Below are 26,800 nucleotides of genomic sequence, written 5' to 3'. Positions count from 1 at the left end.
AATGTTTAATGCGAATTTGAAGCCTCTTTACTCAGGCAGTGTAATAAATGGTAGTAGAAACAAGGATGAGTTTTAATGAAAGGAAAATGGCAGAGCTATGGTAATAGAGAAGTGATGGGGTGGGGAAGAGCCTGAATGAATTCTCTTCAAAGAACTCTTCCTGCCTGTGAATTTTAAAACAGTGGCATGTTTCTAGCTCTGATTGTTGTGAAGAGGAACTGCCCACTGGATAGAGAGGAAATTCTGCTCATGGAAAATGGTATGCATCTGAAGGTGCCCCTCTGTTAGAGGGGCAATACCCACACTCAATGAAACTCTAGTGCTCTAGACCAGAGGCAGCATCTGCAAAAGGCTCCACTGTATGAAGGCAAAATGGTGCTGGGCCCTGCAGAGATTTCCCCTATCATTCCTGGCCACAGGCTCTGCTGCCTGTGTCTGATGTGAGTTGGGAGTGCAACAACATTTGGAGAGCCACGGGTTCCCCACCCCTGCACTTTAGGACCTTCGGGGAAGTTTTTAGCTCAGTGAACAAGATTAGAACCACACACTTTTCTGCAAAATAAGCAAATTTGTTTACTTGAATTTTGAGTGGGGAGAAATTACATACATAAATCACCAAGATCCTTTAAATTTAGAAATTTATTTTGTTTAATCCACAAGCTTTATAATAGCTTTAGTTTTTTAAAAAAACAAAAAACCCCAGTGAGAACATGACAATATCCAAAGTTCAGGCCCTTCAGGCTTTCAGAGATCACAGCTCTGAAAGTTTCACACTATTCCAAAGGACCGCAACAAGACCAAAAAAAAACTATGAATGGGGCAACAACAACATTTCACAGAACAAAACTGTATGCCAAACTCTGCTGAGATTGCCGATTATGGAAACTAATTTAAAAAGAAAACAAAGAGGGAGGGGGCGGGAAAGAGAAAAAACAACAACAAATTAAATTCCAGCATTCCAGATAAACATCATTATAAAACCCACTGGCAAGAGCAGCAGGTTACCATGTAGATACCGTCCTCAAATACTAATCCCGGTTTTAAGCATAGACAATACAGGCAAACAGAGAAATCTGAGAATTTGCAAGTGTTTCTATGCAATTTCTTTGATAACTGAACAGACCACAAATGGCCTAGGGCAAGAAATCAGATTAGAAACTCCATAAGCATTTGTACAACGGCATTTTAGAGGAACTGTGGGATCTGTAAGCTTCGTTTTAAAACCCTTGAAGGGAAGGGGAGGGAGAGAATTCCTTACTGCATAAGAAACTTCTAGTGAAACCATGTCAACTGTTGAAGGAGGTCACTAGTACACCGTGAATGCTTTTTTGTAATGAAGATCCATGCCTTTTTTTAAACATGAACTTCAACCTAGCAATTATTACAACCAATGTTAAAGTCTAAAGCTCAAACACATTTTAGCAATTTGAAATTGAAGTCTGAGTACAAACCAAACAAAATGTACATTATATCAAATGCTGCTTCAGCCTAAGATGGTGGAGACGCTTGCGCCTTCCTCATTGACCTCAGAGCCTTCTCACGCAGATGCTTTTCCAAGTCATCCAGGTTATCTTCTGCTTCACTCTCAGTCTCCTTAACGCAATGGAAAGTCAGCAATTACTTCTATAGTCACAGAATATGAGCCTGAATTAGATTTGGCCAAAGAGCAGAAACTTGCATGATACAAACAGCAAAATTCCTAAGTTTTTTAGACTAACACTATCAACATTAGGAATTCTAGTTTTAGACACTGGAGCTATATATAAAATGGAAAGAAGTATTAATAAGTATCACACAGATTTTGGTGAAACACAATCTTTTTTGCGTATTGCCTTTAAAACAGGGATGGAGGATCTCTGACCTACCAGATGTTGTAGGGCTACAATTCCCAAAATCCCTGACAACTGGCTATGTTGACCAGGACAGATGAGAGCAAGAGTTCCACAACATCTTGAATGTCACAGGCTCTCCACTTCTGCTTTACAAAGGTCAAACAAGCAGGGCTTCATTCTCATGGTACAGAGCCCCACGGTGTATTACTAGGCCTTGCCTGCATTCTGGTGTGCCTCTAGCAAGGATGCCAAACAACCTCCCTCCATTCTGTACTGCTAGTATGAAAACATGCCATCTCCTTCCCTGGGACAGCAGCTACACTTGCTGGGAAGATCATAGGTTCCTCCTTTCCAGGTTCTCTCATCACAGCTTATCATGTTTCAATACTGACAACTGAGAGAGAGTAGATGGACAGTAGTGAAAGGAAGCCTGAGAACAGCAGCTCAAGCCCCAGCCTTGGTCTCTTGCGTTGCTGGCCCTTTTCCATGTAAGAGCCTCACGCAGGCCAGAACTATGCCTCCTTAAGACAAAGGTTCTCAGGATGCCAAATACGGCAAAAAGCTGATCCCATGCAAGACCACAGCCTGCAAATGCCTGGAGTACACAGCTCGTGGGTATATTCAAACAAAGGTATTCTTGAACTGTACAAGGAAGAATGCAAGCTTTGTGTGCCGTTCTATAATAGTTTGTAATCTGATTCCTGGACCCTTAATATTTGAACCATTGCCAGTCAGTTTCCAACCCACCACATGGAATATAGAAAAGTGGTTTATAAATGTTTTGATCAAATATTCACCTTTTGGGGCTCCGTATTTTTCTCCTGGTCTTCCTGTGCAGACGTGGTAAAAACAGTCATTGCAGCAGCAACTGCAGCCTTCTCTTTCTTATGCTTCTTATGCTTCTTGTGCTTTTTATCCTTTTTATGCTTCTTATCCTTCTTTTTCTTCTTCTTCTTGCTACCCCCTTCCTGATCAGAATTCTGTAATGTTAAGCAAATTGTTTTGTGAGTGTTCGCTTTGCTCTATTTATGGAAAGCCTGCATATAAATGTTTTAAATAATGTGAATTTGAACATACACCACAAAGCAATACATTCCTAGACAACTTCCTGACAATGATCACTTGCCTGTATACTGGCAAAAATACAAGCTTTCGCGTTTGAAATTAAATCAGTAGGAATCCAATAATAAAGTAACTGTCAGTCTAGCTTGGTAGAGATTCACAGCTGCATTAGACCCAGCAAACATTGTTTCGGTCAGTGCAAGAGGATGGTTGATTAAATCACATGCATGAATCGAGAGGTGGCCATCACAGTTGCACTGGAAGATACACACCCTTACTGGTGATGGACTTGGTGTAGGACTTTTAGCCTTCTTTGCAGGTGCTGGTGGCGACCAGTGAGCAGAAGGCGATCGAGATCGAGCAGGAGATGGAGGCACTGGATGTTTCTTAGGAGGTGGCTCAGGAGATCCTGAAACAGACCTGGATGAAGATCCCCTTCTCACAGAATGTGGACTTGGTGTGGAAACCCTTAGGAAAAGAGGTAAAAAATAAATAAATCTTGATTTCCATGCTAAGAAGGACGCAATTCAATTGAATATGCAAATACACAAGTTTAGTTTAAATATTCTCTAAGTGCAGACTTTATCCTACAACTGAAACTTCAAGCCCCCCTTCCATTTTTCCAAGATGTATCCTTTCATGGCTTTCCAAATGAAATCTCTTTTTTATGTTTATTACAGCTCTAAAACAATTCATTTGAATTTTAATGTCACAACCAATTTGTACATTTTTATCTCGTGTGGACAGAGGTCCCTTGTGACATCTGTATGGTTTGTAGGATTTTATTTTTAAAAAAAGGAAATACTGAAATGGTACATAAATATATGTACATAATAAATCATGATCTTTCCCAGAGGGATACTCTTAAATCAAAACTATATTGTTTTGACAGCTGAATTTTTTTTCTTATGTTGGTTAAAATTTAATAAAGATTTATTTTTAAAACTATCAATATTTAGTCAAACTTTTATGTACCCTTTAAATAACCTCCAAGTTTTCATTTCTATTTTTTAAAAATTCCAGTATATTTAATTTACTCCATTGCTCTAATTATTCATTTATTTTATTTGCTCTTATACCAGAAGTTCTTGGAGTTTCCTCCCATTTTTTTGTCACCAAGGTATGGTCAGAAACCAACATATTCCCAAACATGTTTTAATATTTGACTGGAATCAAGTATGCTACAGTTGACTGTAGGATCCATTAAGAATTTATATTCTTTTAAGATTTTGTTACAAATAAATAACCACTGATGGAACAGATGATAGAAATGCACTGTATCCAACAGGAGTCAGTCTGAGAAGATCCACTCAAATTAACGAACATGACCAACTTAAGTCCATTAATTTCAATGGGTCTTCTCCAGTGTTCTGTCATGAAATTTCATGTCTACGTCCTATCAGACAAGTTGGTATTTGGTAGGGAAATTACGCAATACACCTCAGGGTTGGTAATATTCTCAGAAATTCCTTAGTGGCCTATCCAAACTGCTTTTAAAATATCAAAAGCAGCCCTTTGGCTGCCAATGAATTACTCACTTCTTAGACTTTTTCGGCTCTGGGGTTCTCGAGACTCTTCTGATGGGCCTGGTGCTTGGTGATGGAGAATGCCTTCGCTGGGGAGAAGATGAAGGTCCCCGGCGCAGCAGCGGGGGACTTGCAGAAGGACGGGAAGGCCTAGGCTGTGGCGAAGGAGAGTGCCGTTTGTTCTGCAGAGGGGAACGGGCTTCGCGGTTGGACCTGCTGGGCGGAGATCCTTTCCTGTGCTTGGAAGATATTGATGGTGAGCGTCTCTTTGGGGGTGGAGAACTTCTTTGTTTTGGTGGTGGAGAACGGGAGACTCTAAGCTTAGGCTGCGGAGAAGGAGATGCCCTTCGTTTGGGAGGAGGAGAAGCCGTCCTTCTCTTTGGAGGGGGTGAAGGAGAGTATCTTCTTTGTATTGGAGGAGAGTATCTTCTGGGTGTGGGAGAGTGCCGGCGAGGTGGTGGTGATGGAGACCTTAGAAACAAATATGCAAAGTAATTTAAGGAGTACATGAAGGTGTTTCCAAATAATAGATAACTGTGTGAACAGTTTTACTTCGCTATAATTGCCTGTAAATGCCACTGCATAATTAGAAAGCAATACCTCCTGCTAATTTATACAATTTTTCTAAATGTTCTATAACATTTTCACTATCTTTTTTTATTTAAATATGCCTATTGAAATAATCTTTGTAAACCACTGTTCCAATCACAAACAGATACCGTTGGATGTCATCTCTAACCTTTAATTGTGATCGTATTTGTGGGCTGTTTCAGCTGATTTATTGTTTTAATCTTTTATAAACTTTATTGAAACCATTGGTCGCTTAAAAGTTTAAACTAAAGTAAATACAGTGGTACCTCGGGTTAAGTACTTAATTTGTTCTGGAGGTCCGGTTCTTAACCTGAAATTGTTCTTAACCTGAAGCACCACTTCAGCTAATGGTGCCTCCTGCTGCTGCCGCGCCGCCGCAGCACGATTTCTGTTCTCATCCTGAAGCAAAGTTCTTAACCTGAGGTATTATTTCTGGCTTAGCAGAGTCTGTAACCTGAAGCGTATGTAACCTGAGGTACCACTGTATATAGATACAGCATTAAGAAGCATCAATAGTTTTATTGCCAAATTCAAAATAATGAATATTGATGCCTGTATCAAATGTTGATGAAAAGCCATTTCTAAGTTAACAGCACACTTTTTATAGAGATGTGTGTTTCATAAGGTAAGTGGCAAGTATTACCTTCGGCGTGGTAATGAAGGTGACCTACGCCGTCTTGGAGGAGGGGCAGGGGAAGGAGACCGCCGTCTTCTGGCAGGCAGTGGCGATGGACTGCGCCTCCTCCTACTAATGGAAGGAGAGAGGGGAAAGGCTCAAGACAGATCCAAGAGAAAGAAGCATACGCACAACAGCCTATGCACAAAGTAGCTTACTGCTGGCCAAGGCAACATCATCCTGCCCTTCAGCTATAATCCCTTTAACAATTGTTGCCACTCAACCATCGGGCTCTTATTAGTCATATTAGTGGTAGCCAGCAAGCACAGAGGACAGAGCTTAAAAATGCCACATGCCTAGCCTCCTGGGATCACCAGGCAAGTTTTGAAAAAAAAGAAAAGAGGATCAACTAACAACTAGCATAGCCATTTTTAAGCAGACAGGCTAACAAATACGTGTGTCTTTGGGGACACACTTTCAATGCTGCTGTAAGGTGGCACATAGACAATGTGTTCTGCTACTATCAGGCCCTGTTTCCTCCAACTATGCTTCATTTAGTTTACAATATAATCCTGTTGTGTTGCGCACGACAGCGGTGTGTGTATGAAAAGCAACAACGCTGACTGATCCACCACATGCTAGTATGCCAACACCAATGCAATTCCCTCAAGGAGCAAAACTGCACTGGCAAAACTTAAATGATCCCCTTCCAGGCACAGATTTCACAGGTACAGAAGCAACGAAAAGGCTGTTTAGGTGACAACTGAAGTGCATTTAAGCAGGCTTGTCCAAGATTTTAGCTCAGCTCAGTTTCAATATGCATATAAATCTAATGTTATATTGGCCTGCAGCACTTTCCCTTCAAAGGCATATGGTGGAAGTGATAGAGAATTAATTCACTTTGCAAGTCACCTGTGCCACCTTTTTTTTTTTTTTTGTTACTTTCTGCCTCTTTCCCTCCACGAACTAGGATCCTCTGATCACCACATATGTGCATAGCTGGCAACATCCCAAAGTACCCATGTTTCATGAAAAAAAATTACACAGCTTTCTAAGAGACTTGGGGTGTCTGTAATATTAGAACAAAGTGAAGCAAAACATAAAATAAAATTGTACAAAAATAATCCTCAATACAAGTACACAATGTTGTGATGAATTGGGGTTTCTTTTGTAACTAGAAATTTATAACAATGCAGCTGATGTAATCAAAATAAAAACAATCCACTTTCAGTTTTACAGTAGATCCTAAACAAATATTTTTAAAAAACCCTGAACGTAACCTTTATCACAACATCATACACTACTGCTTTCCACAACACAGTAAACTCTATTTTAAATAAATAAATATTTTAACTATTTCTGAATATCTATTTGGAAAACACCAAATGTGCATTGCTAGACTGTCATCTTGTTTTATTATCCCATTTTTGTAACTTTATTCTATTTTTCATTTCCTTTGTAGCTGAATTGGTGGCAGAGGTGATCAAAGCAGACTTGGGAAAGACTAAGGTGCACCCGGCTCCCTCCTCCACCACCACCTCCCACAGGCTTAGCATCCCCCCACTTTATTTTTTACATGGTGGGCGTATGTTAAATATGCAATAAGTACTGCCAGCAATATGTTACAGTGCTGCTTTGAATTGTTTTTATCTGATTAATGGAAGCCACACTGGGCTCCTTTCCGGAACAGTGTGTTATAAATTTAAAGTTAATAATAATAATAATAATAATAATAATAATAATAATAATAATAATAGTAGTAGTAATCGTAGTAGTAAATACAACCTTTCTAAAAAGCCCTTTAAGACTTAATCCTAATTAGCAGATTAACCTGCTAACTGACCTTTTAACAATTGGCAACTGCCACCTCTTTCCCATCTGCATCCTGACAGCAGTGGAGGGGAGGGAAAAAAATTGAGAAGTCAAACATCCCCCAGAGTTACTTGCTAGGATGAATTAGCAATTCTTAGCCCCAAGAAGCTCCCATTATGAATCCTAATGATTAAAATCAGCCAAAGTCATTAAAGTAAGTGGAACAACAGAAACAACATCGCTAACATGAAACATTAACATATTCATGTTCTCAGTTTGGGACAGGTGCTAAATTTAGTTCTGACTGCAGAAAATACAAAAGCAAAACAAGCTCCAAATGATATAATAAGGTGCTCAGAAAACAACGGCACAATGGCTAGAAGTAAACGCCAGTATAAAACAAAGGAAGTTACCGAGGGGAAGAATCTTTCTGCCACTTTCGTGGAGATGGAGAAGGGCTACGGGAATGCGAGTGTCGCCGGCGTCTACCCACTTCACCATTCTTTACGTTTGACTTTTTTGGCCGTTCTTCTTCAGATGATGACGATGAACCAGAATCTGTAAGAAAATGAAAGACTCTTGTTTCTAAAATGCAACACAATAATGACTTTAGAATTAATGATATTATTTTTAAATGACTATATAAAGCAGCTAAATTCCACTAATTTTTATTTCAAAACTTTTTCAATAACCAGTTTAAAAGGAAATCAAACTCTGTGAAGGAACCCCTAAGAATAAAAAAAAATCAAAATGCAGCAAACTTCTGTATAATAATTAATAGCAGCTTTACAAATCAATTTGTGCAATTATGTATCTGTGGCTGATTAAAGAGTTTGAAAAAAATAATCTTACGGATTGTTTTCAAACATCCTCTCTGCATGGATTCCCAACTCCACCCACATGGCTGTCCTTCTAAAACTGACATGTTAAACGATATTAGGAAACAGAAGTAATCTAAGCTATAAGTATTATATGCTGTTTCTAGCAGGCTTCTCTAAGCCTGCTAGAATGGGAATTCAGTTCACACATAAAGCCTACTTTTATAAGCAACCAGGTGCCATTAGCTCCCAAGGGCAGTGAGCCAACAGTTTTTAAGGATGTGAAAGGAAAAGATTAAATTATTTCAATATAATTTCAATATAGGGCCATACCCATGAGCAATGCAAGCAGAGAGGGAATCACTGTCATCTGGTTAAGATGTAACAATCTCATTCTAACCAACCATGGCTTATTAGTTCTAAAATGAGCACTGAAGCAATGCACTCCCTTTGTGCTTCAAATGAAAGCCTTCAGCTGAACTGGGAAACCCAGTTATAAGCTGTGTGAGAGGAGGTAGGGGGGAGCATATGCCCACAGCACTCAAACTAATAAATCAGTGTATTACTATGATATTGCTGCATCTAAACTGCGCCTATAGCTGATACATTAGCCCAAAATACACTTTTCAAATGCCTACTGAAAGATCTCCAAGGAAACAAAAAAATGCCCTACTAATACTCAACACATCACAGAAGGGGATAAGGCACTCTCTTGAGCCATTAAAGGCAAACATCAAATACCTTAACACCAGCTCCAACAAACCACCTACAACTCTCTAGGAAAGTGCACCTCATATTTTTTAAGAACCAATGATTTAAGAAATAATAAGCCTGAGGTACAGGAATGGGGGCGCCTGTGGCCCTCCAGAGTTTGCTGGAAATTTGAGTGCTGTAATACCGTCTTTACTCGAATCTAACAATCACCTTTTCTGACCAAATTATGTCGTGAAAATTAAGGTGCACATTAGATTCAATGGCACATTTACAGGTTCACTACCGCTGTAGTCCTACACCTGTTAATTTTGTGTACTCAGCTATCTTACCCACAGATGCCACTCTCTGTTCTAGCAGGGGCCTTTTCTCAGCAATAGAAAACTGCACCTCACCCCTACCCTAATAACTGCAATGTCCTACAGAGCAAAAGTTTATAGGGTTAAAAGCCAGCCTCTTAAACAGAGTCTATGAAGGCTGCCACTAATTTCAAATTGCATGAGCTGGGGGACGGTCATCCTGCAGGCAGAATTTGGCCAGCTAGCCTTTCTTTTGAGGAAGCCATGGCCAACCACCCAGCACCTGACATTATATATGACATCAGGTGTGCAGCAGGTAAGGATGGGGCTTCAAAGGAACAATTAGGATTTCAAAGTGAGCTTCCAGTTTTTCCTTTCCACCAGCAGTTGGGAGGGTGGTAGTGTGCCTTGCTCAGAGAGGGGAAAACAGTTTCCCTCCCAGCACTACTATTTGAAGCCCCAGACACCAGAGGCTCAGAGTAGTTCGGGGCTGTCTGAAAGCCCTTCTCCAGTTGTTTGGAATCTTTGAAGTCCTGACAATTGGGGCTTTAAAGCACAGCACCAGCTGATGTTACTATGGCATCGGGTGATTGACAGGTAGGCAGCCTCACCTATCAAACTGGGCATGCCACAAGTGGGGAGATAAAGTTCTGGTCCACTGGTCAGAAAAGGTTCCCCACCCCTGAAATGCTGGATAGAACCAGAACAGTCCACATAAATAAATCCAAGTGACTTAGCCAAATTATAGGTTTGCAATAGAAGCCATTTATAACAACTCATATTAGGACATTATTATTTTTTTGTACACTTACTTGGGAAGAGGCCCCAATAAACAAGAGGGGGCTTATTTCCAAGTATACATTACAAGGATTCAGTCTGCAAAACTATAAAATACCGTACCAGATGAAGACTGCTGGTTCTGCCTTCTATACTGCCGTCTTTGTTGCACAGAATCTGCAGCTGCCATTTTACCACCTTTGTCTTCTTCTGAAAAGTGTGCAAATTAAAAGAAAAACACATTGAAATATTATATTTACAAGTGTGTTTCATAGGAAGTATTTTTATCACAAGTGTTTTTATGTCAGACCATTGGTCCATCAGGACTGTCTACCCTGACCGGCAGTGGCTTTCCAGTGTCTCCCTACCTAGGGATGCCAGCAACTGAAGCTGGGACTTTTCTCATGCAAGGCAGGTGCTCTACCACAAAGCTATAGCTCTCCCTCTGTTAACAGTAACAATATGGAATACATTTCATGTTCACAGAGCACAATCTCAGGGCTCTTTCTTAAGACATGGTTCTTTTACAGTGCTTTGGATGTCAAGAGAGTCTAGAGATGATTATGTTTGAACTGCTGTTGCTTTTTCACTCTTTTGGTTATTTTTGCTACATTTTATAGTCTTCTTAAATGGTTAGCCTTGTTTTAATGAGGCATCTTCACATAAAAAGGTACACACTGGGCACCTAATGCACCAAAGTCACACAAACCACTTCCAATATCACAGAATCTCAAAATAACTCCGTATTAAAAATGTAAAGACATAAATTGAGGAACTCACCCGATTCTGACAATTCTACTTTTCTAGGTTTCGGTGCTGGTGAGGGAGATTCCCTTTTTTCAATACTTTTACGTTTGGGTGCTGAAGAGAAACAAATAAACAGAATTCTGAGGAACAGCCAGGAAAATATTGTGTGTGTCTGTGTGTGTATAGATGATAGATAGATAGATAGATAGATAGATAGATAGATAGATGATAGATAGATATAGTAACTTATAATGTAGTGTTAAGTGCCCTAGAAGCCTTCACAAAGCACATGTGATTCACCCCCCCCCCCAAAAAAAACCCCACCATTCTGGTGTAGATCCAGATTCAACTCTAGGAAAGTCACTATCTTTCAGCCTAAACTACAGCATAGGAGTTGCTGCAAGAATGAAATGAGATAAAACTGCGAACAGTCCCAAGCCCCTAGGACAGGGCAGGTAAGAAACTCAAATTTAAAAACAAGCCCCAAAACTTGTCAGCTAAATCTTCGTTAGTGCTCCCTATAAACAGAATCAGAGAGAGGGAGAGTGTATAAAACGCTCCAAGCACATCCACTGTGCTGTAATTTGAAACCAGAACTTTCATCTGAGGCCACCACCATTATAGGCTAATCTACAATGATTGTATTTTTAAAAATCTTCTAATATCCACTATACCACATAAGTGTGGTAAAGTACAAGCAAATGAACTGCTATTTAGCCTTTGAAACAATTACTAAACACTGCCAGCCTGCCACCAACGCTTCCACTGAACTCAATTCTCCAAAAGAAGCAACTGAGGTTGATCTCTGTGCTCAACCCACTCATGCAGGTAACTGCCCATGCAAAAGGACGTATTTCACAGAAGTGTTTTCCTTATATCTAGGAGCACAGAAGTGATGTCATGTGAAATAATGCTACTGGCTGCTACTGGTGTGCATGTCAAGTAGTCCTTACAGCAACAAAACCTAAATGTTCTTGTCTAGAATGGTATCTACTCCTGCTCTCTTTTGAGCTACATGTGTGGCAATTGTAATGTGCCTAACTTATAGATGTACCTGGCCAGCAATACATGAAGTTTACTGCTTGCCTTTTCTGGCTGTCTAGCCTAGGGGACTGGTTTTGGGCTGGAAAATAAAACACAGATGGCCCCCTAACATTTTAGTATTATCTATCTCTTTCTTCACAACCCTTCCACTTTAGACAGGCAGGCGTTTAAGACACTCCACTCATTAGCTACTAAAGACCTATACGAAGCCCCATACACACAATTAGAGCGGCTTGTAAAAAATTTCATTTACTTCTCTGTACCTGAGGTTCTGCTGGGAGAAACTGAGCCTCGGCCTTTTCTTGCACGGTTCGATTGCTGAGGTGTCGGAGATCGGCGGGGCTTTGGGGGCGGAGTTAGGGGTGGGGAGGGGCGGTGCCTTCGCCTAGGAGGACTTGCTGAAGGTGACAGTCTACGTGTCTTACGAGGAGGGCTGGAGACAACTCTCTTAGGTGGTTTCTTTGGTGGAGATCGGGAACGTGAAGAGGAGGAGGAGGAACTACTTCCTGACAAAGATGCTGACGATCGTCTCCTCCTGTAAAATTCAAGTTGACATCAAGTATTCTCTGACTAATCATAATAAGACACTGTAACCAATCTGCATTGTCCTGGTTTCTCAAAGATCTTACTAGCTTCTACTATGATATTTCCACAAACAGTTGAATAGCACTTTCAATTTAACACATCCAGCAGACCTAACTTAGTAGTTAGTGATGGAAAAAGTTTCAAATGGTTTAGGATTTGGATGGTCTAGAAGTATTCTATTTAAAGGACTGAATTAAATGGACTCTTTCATTTAAGAAACTTGTCTCAAAAAAGCCCAATGCAAGGGGATTAAAAATTGTTCTTTCATGTTTGGAAAAACCATCAGTATTGAGAGTTAAATCAGTCAGGTTTCTTTCAGATTACACTTTAAAGAAGGGCCTCTAGAATTCTGCGGCACAATTTGTGGTCAGTTCTGCTGCTATCATGTACCTGCTGACTCCACCTTTGGCTGCAGAATTCCTGAGAACCTGAAAAAAAGAAACCCTACCCTGAGCAATTTAGTCTTTGGAAGTGATATCACAAAGCTAAACAACTACACTTGTGTTAAATTTTCAAAAGTTTTTCTAAAGTCCAAGTGCTCAGTATCCAGTCACAAAATTTGCAAAGCAATATTCAAATGTCAGTTTGTCTGTGCACATAACTTTTTGCAACATAATGGCATCCTATGAAAAGAATTGCAATGCAGTGAGTGTATGTTAATTCTTTAGGAGCAATGCTTTCAAACGGCATTCTGTAGGAAACAGGGGCTCTTCCCAAAAAGGCATTTGGGATGCTACTACACAACTTCCCTGGAATGTACAGTGTCAGGTGTACCTGCTATTCATGCAGTGGTGACAGGGTCCAACAGGTCTGATCAGTGCCCAACATAAATTATGTGCCCTAAAACATGTCCCAGAATCCTCTGCAAATGCACAGAAAGATGGTGGACAAGTTACTGCGAAACAAGCTCCCCCATGTTTTAGGATGTTTAGATACAGTCCGGGGAAAGCAAAGGCTTCTTAGGAGGGTCAATCTTATCAAGAAATGGTATAAAAGTAAAGACATCTATTTGAATCCTAAAACATTTTACTTTTACAACTGACAACTCCTACACTGACTCTTTGAAAGTACAGTCTCAAAAATAGTTCAGAAACAAATGCACTTTCTGGAGACCCCGGCCTGGTGGAACGCTCTCTCACAAAGACCAGGGCCCTGCGGGATTTGACATCTTTCTGCAGGGCCTGCAAGACAGAGCTGTTCCGCCAGGCCTTTAGTCAGGGTTCAGTCTGATTCTTTTCTTTCTGTAGAAGAACAAGTATTAAAGAGGCCTCCTAGCCCACTCACAGGTCCATTATAAGACCAGTGGTAACAGTTGGCCCTGGAGAATATTAACCACTCTCAATTTTACCCGTGGACTGCCATCTGTGCGGATTTTAATTTGTTCTGAACTAATTTTAAGATGTATTTTAATTAATTGATTGCCTGTTTTTATGTTCTTTGTACACTGTGTTAGTTTTATGATGTTAGCCACCCTGACCCTGACCAGCCGGGGTACAAATAAAATAATAATAATAATAATAATAAATAATAATAATAAATAATAATAATAATAATAATAATTTAGGCCATGGAGAATTGTAGAAATGACAGCGTTCAGTTTCCCTTGATGCAAGTTTCATGGTATTTTATTTATTTATCTCTTCCTACTGAGGAAGTCAGGATGTAGGCAAAACAGTCTCTTATTTTTATTTAAGTCTCTTATTTCTCTGTATATCTTTCATCGTGAACACAAAGAGGAAAGTATTTCATGACCAGTTTCAGACCAAATAGGAGACTGTTTCTGACTCTCATCTCCCTAGCTTGAATGGGGCGGAGGGGATAAACTGAAGCTACTAAAATATTAGTACTGCTACATCCCTTAAATACAGGTGGCTCTTGCTTCTAAATTAGAGATTCTTACCGTCTCACAGGAGATCTACTCCTTCTGTGTCTGGGTGGAGGTGGAATGCGTCTTGGCGGGGTTCTTCTCCGAGGAGATGGGCGTCGTCTTGGGCTAGGCCGCCTTCTTGGTGAGTAAGACCTATCAATTCATGAAAATTCATATACTAAATTTATTGATTTACAAGGCCAAAGCTTTGCCAACTCTCCAACTGAAGGGAGTTCCTTATCAGTGGAGCCACTCTCACTTAGTATATTGCTGCTATAAAACTTGGAGTAGGACTGGCCTTCTGTTTTGTCTCAGTGTAACAGGAAGATTGCAAACACCTGTGTAATTACCTGGCCACACACTGCCATTTACCCCTCTGGAAGCAGCACCCCTATTGCTTTGTTGCTGCAGGAAAGCTGACAACAGATACCTGAATGCTTAATGGTGAGAAAGGGTCCTTCCTCAAAGCTAAGCATTCTACTGAGATGGTCATGGAGAATGCCTGTGCCACTGCAGTACTGATGCAACAATATATAACAGTTTATTATTCCTAAGGTTAAAGTAGTGTTTAGTGCAGTAAAGGAGCAGGAGCTCTTCACATCTATGTCAGTCAAAATGTCTTTCTCTGGAAGCACCCAGCATGCCCTGGAAAGTCTCAGTACACAGGCAACAGAAGACAAATCGACAGCTGAAAGAGACCAGTGTGTGTAAGCAGCAAAGCAGTTGCTCTCTATGTCCCGTACTGGCCCTGCATGGATAACTATCAAGTCCTAATTCATATTTACAAGAGTGGGGGCTGTTTTGACATGGTGTGATCACAGGCTGTTCCCATGACCACACACATGAAGAAACAACATGGAATGGTCCAAACTCTAAGAAATGATAAGAGGACAATGAGGAGGAGGAATGCTTTACCATTTTTTCATCCAAACTGGATGAGGCAGATGTGACTTAGAAAGAACACATATGCTGCCCAGCAGGGCAAAAACACCTTTCAACCCTCTAACCTGGATCGTGATCTATGACGCCTTCTTGGTCTTGAATGAGATGCAGACCGTGAGCGAGACTTTGACCTTGACTTGGATCGAGAAGGAGTCCTTTGACGATTCTTTTCCTTTTCTTTCTCCCTTTCCTTCTTTGAAATTCTTTCTGGAGATGGCTCCTTGGTATCTGGCACAGGCTCAATTTTGGGGACTTTCAAAATATCACTGTTGAAATACATTTTGAAGATTAAACCAGAGATTACAATTGGAGGGGGGGGGAAACTTTAGATAATTTAAGGGTGTAATCTGCAACACTTAACAGACACATGGCAGGTAATTCTAGAAGACACCCTTTCTGTTAGCTAAGAACTCTGAACCAAAACAGTATGTCCAGTGTTCTATGAAGAAGAGGTTTGTTTAAGGCACTTGCACGCCAAAAGCATCAACTCCCGATTGGTAGATTATGCCTCAGACAAAGCTCCTAGCACCTTCCATTCCCATGTTCAATCTTACATTTTCATATTTCTGTAGTATTGTTAGGTTATGTCCAACATGTATTCAAAAAGTAATGAAAGCAAGCCAGAACGATGAACAAATAACTAAATAAAATTGGTGTAGAATTACAGCTTTCTGAATTATATTCACTACTCCACATGACATCGAATATCATGTTTCAGAGTAATATGAGAACAAAACTGGAAAGGAAAACTTCTCAACAAGTAGATATACCTAGTAGATGTGGCCTCCTGGATCAATGTTTCTTTTATTTTGATTGAAGGTTCTGGCTCAGGAGTCTCTTCTTTCTTTTCTGGTGCAGGAGTAACACTACGACTCTTTGTTTTATGGTGTGGGGATCGGGAATGGCTGTGTTTTCTCTCTTTCCTGATAGGGGATGAGCGTCTTCTAGGGGAAGGAGACCTTGATTTGCGCCTAGGACAAAGTCAATTTATATTCAAGTTTCTTGTGGAATTTGAAAAATATATTAATGTCCAGTCCAATTATCCTTCTCACTCTTGCTACCTGCTTATGATTTAACTTTGATGTCTGAAACAGCATTTATATACTCTGTCACTTTCATTTCAAGTAATAAACCCATCTTTTTTTAATTATCCTTGGGTGTGAGCTTCTGGTGAGCGCAAGGTTGAGGGTAAACGTTTATTAGTAACAAATGCACACATTATAGCTCTAGCAAAAAGATCCTGAAGATCTCAGCTTAATATTGGGAGTTTGCATAGATGATACATGGGCCATGGACACAAATGTAGGTTCAAATGTATACCTTGTAGCACTGTTAACTGGGAAAAATAAAATGCTTTAGCCAGAGCATTTAGACTTCAAATACTAAAAGATTCCCAGGAAAATTTAACTAATAGAGCTGCTCTACCACAGCTTCAACACATGCAAGAGTCATTTGGAAAATAACAACACACACACATTTAAGTAATACCTTCTAGGACTTCGGGATCTGTCCCTCTTTTCTCTATTTTCTTTATCTTCCTTGTCTCTCTTATCCTTGTCTTCATCTTGTTTCTTCATGGAAGCCAATTTTTCCTGTTCAATCTGAAATAAACATTAATGTGCCCTTAATTCAGAAGCATGGGCTGAGAAGAAAATGTTGAATCCACTGAAAGAATTATTATTAACACCATACACATCGATATAGAGTGTTCTTTATATAGTGTGTTCTGAATGCTTCTCTGCCACTCAGTAGATTACTGGAAGCCATAGTTAAAACTGGCTGGTTAGGCATGGTAAGTGGATAGGTGCTAACTTTGAAACCCCACGTCAACCATAAAATCTCATAATGCTAAACTGAATTAGTATATCAAATATTAAAATCATTTGTATAAGCCCAACTTCTGGTGTACTTTATTTCTAGAGTCACCTGATAATTAATATGCTGCTACTATGATGTAAAATATTTAAAGCACTAACAGGATAGAATAGACTGCACACACTTTGTTCTGCGTTTGGGGAAAACAGCTGACAATGGTAGGACAGTGGAAGGACAAATTATTTACAATCAAGATCAGACACTGTAAAACGCTGATTTATTATTCCAAACACTTGGGGTAGCAGAACTTGAGCTTTTAATGCCTTCAGAAAACTGAAGATAGATATAATGTGATGAGCCATGCCACACTCTGAACCTGAGAAGGGTGTTTGCCATTGTTGCTCTTTCTAAATAGTTAAATACCATGCAATTCTGGGAGCTAAAAAATAAGTGCCTTGAGTGCAGAAACTCAAAAAGGAGTCATTCTTCAGAGTAGAAGTGAGCACGACACCAAGTCCACAACTTTCACTGGAGTTATGTTCTGGGCATCACACCTAAATCCAAAGTCATGTCTAGTCAAAACACAATGGGTTCAATGATTCAAATACATTTTTCCCAGAACCCCGCCCCATTTTTATTATTATTTGCCATGCACATAAAGCTGACTGCACACAAGTTAAATGTGCATAGGTTGTGGGCTTACTGTACACAGCAGATTATTTGACCCCCTTTTTGCAGGGAACACCAATTACGTGTACAAATCGATACCATGTTCACATTTCCACACGTGATCTTTCGTACTCACACCTTTAATAAAACAAACACTCACAAGAACTCATCTTTCTGTAAAAGGAAATAACTGTTCACCATGTAACAGAGTTGGTGAGCTGAATAGTTTTAAACTTGTACTGATTATTGTATTAATATTACACTTAGGCTGCAATTCTAACCCAGCTTACCTGGGAGTAAGCCCAACTAAATTCAAAAGAACTTACTTATGAATAGTTATCGTTAGGGCTCTCACTCTTAATATTTAGAGTTAACACAGTTTCTGTTCAATTCCTGTTTTTGTTCAAGCCCTGCTTTTGATCTAGAAAATTCCCAATTTACAGAAGATGCTCTGTGGTTTGTCCAGAGACATTTTACAAGTTCATATTTGAATAGGGATTTGAACCCATCAACTAGCATTGTTGAAATTTACCTGTCTCTGTTTTATTTCTTCTTTCTTCAGCTCCAGGAAAGCAGATGGAATACCAGCAATGTTTTCTTGTGCACTTAACAGTAGTGGCCACAGTTCTCCCATGAACTCTCTAGCATTTTTCCCATTCAAGAACCCAGTCAGGTTGATTTGCATCATTTTGGAATCTGGATTCTGCAAAGAGATGTGACAGGAAGAAATACAGGTTATTTGAAAAAAACAAACTCAGATAAGCCATTTTAATTTTCACAATCTTCTACCATGGGGCTACAGTATATTAAGCTCATTACTAGTTTTAAAAACTTGCCCTAAAAGTTGCTCAGTAACATAGTCCTAACAGTTTACCAATTTTCTCTCGTCATACCATTTACATTCAAAATGGCCTGTTAATCCTTTGTGGATTTCATAAGCATTTTGGTCTCTGCAGCCGCTACAGCTCTGGGGCATGAATTTAGTATAGCAGCATCATAATAGTTAATATAAGTTTCTTTGTAGTTAACTTTCTAAACATTCTTCCCCAATAGTCTTTGGTACTGCTGCTTGAAAATCTTTTTTTTGTTTTGTTTTTGTTTACTGTGATCCGTACAATGGACAGAAGCTGTACACTTATTTAACATTACAGAATCATCATCTACAATAACCCTGCTGTGTCCTGCTGTGAAAACTGAACAAAAATTTATGCATGCATTCTCTTACTTTCATCAGCAAACTAGACTAAGCCTTCACTGACACATTTATGGAAAGAAAGCTGCCATATCTGGTTTTTATGACATTTATGCAATGCCCACAAAGGATTAAGAGGTCAAGTTTGGCTCACAGTATAAGTGGGCACTTTATTTCTAACATTGTTGGTCAAAGCAACAAGGTCCATATAACAAGCACAGCTCAACAGCACAAAGCAAGTACAGATTCCAGGTGTCTTCAGTTTCTTCTTGGAACTTTGGGGGGTTTGGAATCGCCAAGTCCCCTGTAGAGAAAGATGTTCCCTTGGCTTGCTTCCGACTCCCTACTGCAACTCAACCACCTTGAGTTTAATGTTATATCATTTATCTAAATTGCAAAAGACGAACAAGCAATAATGAGTACACAACCACAAAAAAGAAAAAAATTGTTTTTTTTAATTCTAAAGTTTAAATCATGCTTTGTACAAAGGGGAACTAAAACTGAATATCTAGGTTTTATTACACTAATACATGTTAGCAAGCTACTTCCCATTATACATTCTTACTTTATTTAGCTGATCCCTTAAATTTTCCTCCCCAGTTACGATTTCTATGCAAGTACATAAACGATTCCAAATATGGCTGTTTTAACAAATAAAATCTTACATTCAAAATACACCATGACCTTTTTTTAAAACAGCAATACCTTTCTCAGTTGAAATGTCAACTGTTCAGTCAAATCATAAAGATGAATTCTTTGGAAGAAAGATTGAGCATAATGTATATTAGCACAAGAACATTTCTGCCATTAGTTCAGAGAAAATACTGTACTGACTCTTGGGATGCAGTGGCAGATTGTTTAAGATAAAATACTGAGTTTATCATGAACTCAGTTTCATTTTTGAAGTTCATGTTACACAACTGGTAACTGTTTAGCTGTATTCCAGTGGTGCAATTCAGTTCCATTAACTTAAGATGGGTGTCTTGCCACTAATTTCAGTGGAAGGTGGCTTACACTTATAAAGTTTCGTCTTTAGCAACCTGAAGCATATTTTTACTGTAATTAATATATCACCCCTCCTTCCCTATGGAACACAGCCACAGTTCTATACAGAGTAGGTCTCCACTGAACGCCTCTTACCAATTTAGAACTGCACCTTATGCTTTACATTTAATCTGATCTAATTCACAACAATTTCAAGAGCAGTGTAAAGCTTTGCCCAATGGCTTTCTGCTGGATGCTTTGTCAGTCTTTGGTTCGGCCACTTTACACAACTCACCTCCAAACACACACTGCATCATCAAGGGAGTTGGTCAGAGCGACATTGGACACTCACTCTGCTGTGACCTAATAAGGTGATGGTGCTATACTTCAGACGCAAGGAATAACTTCCATTTTGGTTCAGGCCTTTTAAATCATAAATCACATCATCATTAGAAAATTGCTGTCAAAGTAGCTTAACACGTAACAGCAAAATCAACACAGTAAGTCTGATTTTTCACCTGAGCAGTTTTGCAAACTATGCACCTTCACTAAAACTGTCAACCTTAACAAAATGTTTTACAAGTTGAATTTATTCACAATATACATTGTAACAAAACCCCTCCTAATTCCATCAACTGTTTTTGATAGAAAAAATTCAGTTTTGGCAGAATAATAATGCAATACATTTACAAATGTGTAAATACAACCACAGCAAAATCATTACCTTCACTTCCAACTGGTTGAATATAAATTCAATTACTACATCATCTTCAAATCCAAGGATTTCCGTTACTCTTTTTGTTATCCATGGCTTGATTACTTCCAGGTTTACTTTGCTCATGTCCACCTATATTGATCAACCAAAAACATGAATTATATTTAATGCTAACATTTCTTTTGTTCAGTCACTTAAGACTTCTGGTCTCCAACTAGCAGTCAAATACCACAAGTTTTTCATGCCATAGCAATGCACACAAGCACAGCAAGCAATAGCAGTGCTTGGAAACAGTTTTCTAGTTTATCAGTAGAAGGTATTAGCTTGATACTTCATTGAAACAGAGCATTCTCTATCACTTTAAAGTATCACTGAAGCACCACCATATGGTAAACCATATGCCTGAATTTAAGCTGGTGATGCAAAGCAAGAATCAGGAGTGCACTTAAAGAGTGTGTTCCTGATGCTTCTTCATTTTAGTTTTGCCGTGACATTTCTTGTGCCTCATGCCACTTAGAACATCAGGTGTGGGACAAGTGGACACGGACTGTCCAAAACAGCTTGGGCCCACTAGTGATCTAACAAAGCTAGTGGCAGCCCCCGTTTTCCTGAGAAACCATGATTGAAGACTGCTGCTGTTCTTTTCTAGAGTTCTTTGCAATGGGGTGGAAGCCTTGACTGAAAAATGACACAACTTCGTGTTTGTATCCCAACATAAATTCTCCATTAGCTTTAAAAACTTATTCTATTTAAAGTGCAAGACAACAAGTTATTCTTAATGCTCTATTAGCTTTAGCTCAGTTAGTTAAATGCAAAAAGCATCTTCTGTATTTATTAAGGTGGGTTTTTTTTTAGAATTCCATATCACTCTCCAAATACAACAAACTGAACATACTTTCTTTTCTAGACATTCTGCAAATTTCAGTTGCTTTAGTAGCTTCTTCTGTTTGTTGCTGAAGCGGTTGTCCTGTTCAGCGCTAGTTCCCTGTAAGAATAAAACAACTGAGTAAATTTTAAATACAGTTAACTAATTTAATAAAATACAGTTAACTAATTTAACTAATCAAAGATATTTCTCGATGCTAACTTATTGAGGGCCACAGCTTTCTCATCTTGGCTGTAAGATTTATTACCATCCACGACCCAATTCTCAACAGCAGAATGGCATTAAACCTTAAAATGCCCCAACAATTCTACCATCTCCACATGCAATCCTACATGCCACAAACTTTAGAAAACTGTATAGCTGCCAAGCAATCTCTCAAATAATTTCCAGCCAACATTAGAAAGCAACTTAAAAATTTCACATCACTAGCTTTTTAAATATCTTAAGACTATAAATAGGATTTGACAGGTGAGCTATCAAGTAATGGGGATTCAAGCTTCATATGAATTACTCAGAAGGTTAACATCATTCAATGCTGATATTTTATATATAGAAAATGGAAGCAGCAGGAGGAGATGGGAGAGTTTGCCACATTCTTAATAAAAGAGAAACTACTGCATTCAGAAACCTGTTAATGGACCAATTCACTATGACAGAAAGCTGACCAAAAAGAGAAATCCCATTATCACCGAGCCTTATCTTTCTTGCACCATATGTTCTGACAGTATCCATGTACTATTGGGATCACATACACCCTTTAAAGTGTACAAAGATACAGGGAAAAATCCAGTATTATTCTTAGTTTTATTACATGTCCACTGATTTCAATGGGTCTCTTCACTCATGCTTCATTTCAAAATGCCTTGTTAAACATTAGAAAATAGATTTTACTGATATCACATTTTTAAAAAAGAATTGGCACTGGGTACTTTTCCATTCATTATAATAGGATCCCTTAGTAAGTAAAATGCAATTTAAAAAAAACACTAAAGGGGATGAGGAAAGAGATGAAAAACCACAATACAACTGACCACATGCTAACAAGTATGTACATGGAGTATGAAGCGGTTCAGCCTTTACAAATATTTCCAATAACTGCTATGATTTACAGCAACCCCAATGGTCTGGTGGGTGCGAGGGTTAAAAACTGAGTTTTGTATCCAATGTTAGGTCATACTCAGAACCATTTAAATTAATGGAAATCTTAGGTCAGTTAATTTCAATGAATCTACACTCAGCAAAACTTCGCTGGTTACAAACCACAGTCCAGTATTTTGCAGACCACAGAAGCTAACAATACTTGCATGCATGTCTTTAAAAGCTATATGCAGAACAGGTAACTGTTGAAAAACTCTAATTCAGAGAGTAGATGTTTTATTACAATGTGGTTAGATAACATAAAAGCTGGCTGCTTATTATTCCCTCTCTTGGAACAGAGCCACTATTATTACCAGGTGCTCTGGTATGTTGCTCTATGATTAGCAAAATGTATCTCAGACTAGGACATAAGGATTAATCGTTCACCAGTGACCATCTAGGTACCACGCAAATATTTTGTGCAATGCTAGGAGGTGTAACCATCATCAAAAGAGTGTTTCGACCTTCCTTTTAACATTCTGGGTTTGCTTGAATTGCCAAACACAACAGGTCATAATATCCTGTCCAATCAGAAGATAGATTACAGCAGCAGAAAAATCCAAGGATAAAAAAAGATACTGGGCACAACACCAAGTAGATATGGTTCCCAAAATTTCAAGGAAGCTCTTTATCAAACAAAATATTTAATCTTAATGAAACATGATTGGAAAAGCTTACAGTAGCTGGATTGGTGAGGAAACTTTTCATTCACAAAATGTGCTCAATAAATGTGCTCAAAAACATGTCACCTTCTGGGACTTTTTGGAACGTGTTTTCCATTTAAAAAGGAATTTTGTGCACACTCAAAGATTCAAGCTGTACCGTTCACATAAGTTATTCTTTAGAACTTAATGGGCATCCCAGCCCTAAGTATGTGTTACCACTATCATGCTTTCTTTAGAAAGCAAGAGCTATTTTCCTGATTCCTTGTGATATGATTTCCACTTTTTGTTAACAAAAAGTCTGGAACTCTACGTGTGGAGTTTCTTTTCAAAGGAAAAGGTATTCTAAAAAGCTCAGGGTGAAATGTTCCCAAGCATATTCACAATTCCTTTATTTTATGAATGAAATACTCTCTCACCAGTCCAGACACTGTGTAAATATATTTATTTATCTATTTCATAGGAGAGGCTGTATTTTATTTGTGAGGGGAAAGACTGTGGATACAGCTGCAGGGCAATAGGTACCTGGCAACAAGGTCCATGCATGTATGACTCCTGTAGAACTTGAAAGTAACCACTATCAAATTGACCTCATGATGCACTAAAACACCGACTGCCACTTACACAATAAGAACACTGTTGTGTAATACTGTATTTGATTATGGCCAAAGAATCAGTGGTCAAGTACCTGGTCAGTTTGACAATATTTGATCAGACAACTGACTGACTCCTCAAACCTAGCACCAGAATGCCTTTAACACCTCAAAAGGTAGAACAAAAAAGTTTACTAGTAGAGACCAAGATTCTAACACCATCTAAGGACAGTGTAAGAATATCACAAAGTCCAAAGAGAGTCAGTGAATAGTGTCGGCCTAGGGACTGGGAATCTGGGATAAAATTCCAACTCAGCCATGAAATTCACTGGCTGACCTTGGGCCAGTCACCATCTCTCAGCTTAAGCTGAGCTCACAGGGTTGTTGTAAGTATAAATGAACAGAGCCACACATGCTACCTTGAGCTCTGTGGAATAAAGGCAGGATATAAATATAATATTCATGATGATGATGTAGTATTAGAGCTTCTATAATGTACTGTAGTACGCATACAACAATACCTTAGGATATTTTTTTACTCTAGTTTACCATGTTGGGGAGCAGGCATCAGTGCAGGTTTAACATCATTCAAGTTTGTCCACAAACTCATGCTGCCTTTACTACAGGTTGGTCACCTAACATTATGTAACAGGGCTGCTGTTATACCCTAATGCTAATGTTTTCAAAAGTTTCTGGGGACTTTTATTAAATTTCTTCATTTTTTGGAAATGTTTATATACTGCTTTCATCATATCAGATTTCAGGGTAGTGAGCCTTCAGATGATTGGAATTTTTCTACAATAAGATGAGTCACTACTGATATGCTTCTGAAATTCAACTGCATGGAAGTGGTTCCACATTCAAAGGCTCTACTGCAATCAACCTGATATTGGAAGACTCTCCTCAAATCTGAAAACAACTGATTTGGATGCATATTACACAAACCTTCCACTGCTCACCAAAAAGACAAACTAAAGCAAAAAAGTTTACCCCACACATTTGTATACTTGTGTTTTGTCTGTTCTCTTGCAACACAGGAATAACAGAAAGGGCACTCATCTGCTGCTGCATAGTGGAATTATCACCTGGATTTTAAAAAATGGACTTGCATTTTGGTCCTGAATCAAGATTAGGGATTTCCTCAGACTAAATATGTTAAAGTAGTGTTTTGTTACTACCAAAGTACTGTGCTTGTGTCTCTTAACTGAGTTACGCACAGGACATTTACAGATATCTCTTTCACTTCACATAATTTTTGGCCCTATTACCACCATCCCCATTTAGATGCATGGGTTTTCAATAAGCTTGTGAAAATTAGGTATGCAGATGTACATATGTGTGTACAATAAGCATCTACAATAAGTATGATTAGCAGAGACTACAGAGCAGGGATTTAGATTCAAGTAGGTAGCTGTGTTGGTCTGACGCAGTCGAAATATATATAAAAAACTGTCCAGTAGCATCTTAGAGACCAACTAAGTTTGTTCTTGGTATAAGCTTTCATGTGCATGCACACTTCTTCAGATCTGAAGAATGCACACAAAAGCTTATACCAAACTTAGTTGGTCTCTAAGGTGCTACTGGACAATTTTTTTATATATTTCAAAAGCAGGGGTGAGGAACTTGTGGCCCTACAAATGTTATCAGACTTTAGCTCCCATCAACATCTGCCAGCATGGTCAATGGTCAAAAACGGTGGGAGCTGGAATCCAGCAACATCTGGAAAGCCGCTTGTTCTGCACTGCTAATCCAGAGCAAAAAATGTACACATTCGTATACTGTACTTAAATGTATGCAATGGTTTCCATATCTATCTTAACTCTTCCTATTTATGAGTCTAACAAAACAAGTTCTATCTAGTCCACAAAAATAAAAAGTGCATAAAAAGCAAAGGCAGCTTCCCAAAATCGACCAAACAAAAGCAGGGTGGGCTTTGGGCGGGGGTGGGGAGGAAGGAGATGAGGGAGGTAAACGAGGGAATAGGCTGGATATTGAGGCTTCAGAAACGTATTGACCAACCGTGTATATCAGAATGAAAGGGGCGATTCGTCCTCAAAGCTATTAATGGAGGAAGGGACGATTATTAATACCACCGAGAACTAAACCTAAGGGTGCAGGTTTAGGGTGCATGTGGGATGAGTTAATTTAAAAGGTGCGGGGAGGCCCAGGCGCCTCGGGGCCCTTCGCTTCCTTCTTCCTGTCGGCGGGCGACGGCTTCGCAGCAGCGGAGACAAAAAGGAAAACCCACGAGAAGAACGACGGCTTCGGGGGCGGATGAGGAGGAATAAAGAGGCAGACAGAATGGACAAAAAAGGGGGGCAGCGCGTGAGGAGGAAGAATCCCCCCTCCGTTCGCCCCCCACCTTCGCGTTTCTGCCTCGCGCTGGAAAGGAGCCGCGCGCCGCCGCCATTTTCTCCGCCTCGGCTCCACACACGGGGAGGGGAAGAGAAAGGGCCGGCCTGGCTCGCGTCAGGCGGGGGTCCGGGGACAGAGGACACGGGAGACCCCCTACGCCACCCTCCCTGCAGCCGCCGCCTCTTCCCCGTCCCTGCCGCCGCCGTTGCTTTTCACCCCGGCCTCAGCACTTACGCGGAAGAATCCCGCGTCCATCTTGACTCCTCCTGCCTGGCCGCAGAGAGCGCTGCTCCGTCTCCCGACATGCACCGCGCGGCAGAAGCGCGAGAGCCCGTCCTTCGCCGCTGCCCCCTCACCTCCCTCCTTTGGCTTAGTGAATCATCCTCCCTGCCGTCGCCAATCTCGTCACTTCGCGCGGGAATCAGGGGAGGGAAAGCGGTGGGCGGGCGGAGTCCCGTGACACCTTCGGGGGAAAAAGAGGCGGGCCCGGGGGGAGGGGAAAGCGAGTGAAAAAGAGAGAGACGGGCAGCTCAGCCAACGATTGCCTCTTGTTTTAACCGGCA

The 26,800-nt window shown here is 39.8% G+C and overlaps 1 protein-coding gene and 1 long non-coding RNA gene across 31 annotated transcripts; one reads left to right on the top strand and one right to left on the bottom strand.

The window, feature by feature from the left end:
* Positions 1 to 621: 621 nt before the first annotated feature.
* On the bottom strand, positions 622 to 26,800 carry SRRM1 (serine and arginine repetitive matrix 1). Of its 30 annotated transcripts, none has more exons than XM_083454953.1 (21): positions 26,472 to 26,672; positions 21,500 to 21,589; positions 20,614 to 20,736; positions 20,185 to 20,312; positions 19,611 to 19,659; positions 19,149 to 19,292; positions 18,246 to 18,416; positions 16,718 to 16,830; positions 16,000 to 16,200; positions 15,295 to 15,495; positions 14,321 to 14,440; positions 12,099 to 12,370; positions 10,825 to 10,905; positions 10,168 to 10,254; positions 7,853 to 7,997; positions 7,471 to 7,512; positions 5,655 to 5,759; positions 4,433 to 4,891; positions 3,167 to 3,362; positions 2,630 to 2,812; positions 622 to 1,593 (listed from the first exon to the last, which is right to left on the bottom strand). In XM_083454953.1, the coding sequence occupies exons 7-21, from the start codon at positions 18,399 to 18,401 to the stop codon at positions 1,489 to 1,491; spliced, it is 2,466 nt and encodes an 821-aa protein (XP_083311079.1). In that variant the 5' UTR covers positions 18,402 to 18,416; positions 19,149 to 19,292; positions 19,611 to 19,659; positions 20,185 to 20,312; positions 20,614 to 20,736; positions 21,500 to 21,589; positions 26,472 to 26,672; the 3' UTR covers positions 622 to 1,488. The 30 variants fall into 30 exon arrangements, with proteins under 30 accessions (XP_083311079.1, XP_083311087.1, XP_083311077.1 ...); XM_083454961.1 differs by having other exon boundaries at positions 622 to 885; XM_083454951.1 differs by lacking the exon at positions 19,611 to 19,659 and having other exon boundaries at positions 26,472 to 26,787.
* LOC310684922 lies at positions 2,736 to 12,101 on the top strand. The gene is made up of 3 exons (XR_014514969.1): positions 2,736 to 5,270; positions 5,503 to 10,959; positions 11,024 to 12,101. It is a non-coding gene; the product is annotated as an uncharacterized lncRNA (long non-coding RNA).

The sequence above is a fragment of the Podarcis tiliguerta genome (genome assembly GCF_965153285.1).
Source record: "Podarcis tiliguerta genome assembly, chromosome: 8".
In the NCBI taxonomy this organism is placed as follows: domain Eukaryota; kingdom Metazoa; phylum Chordata; class Lepidosauria; order Squamata; family Lacertidae; genus Podarcis; species Podarcis tiliguerta.
Note: the sequence above shows the minus strand (reverse complement) of the source record. Positions and strands in the feature narration are given on the sequence as shown.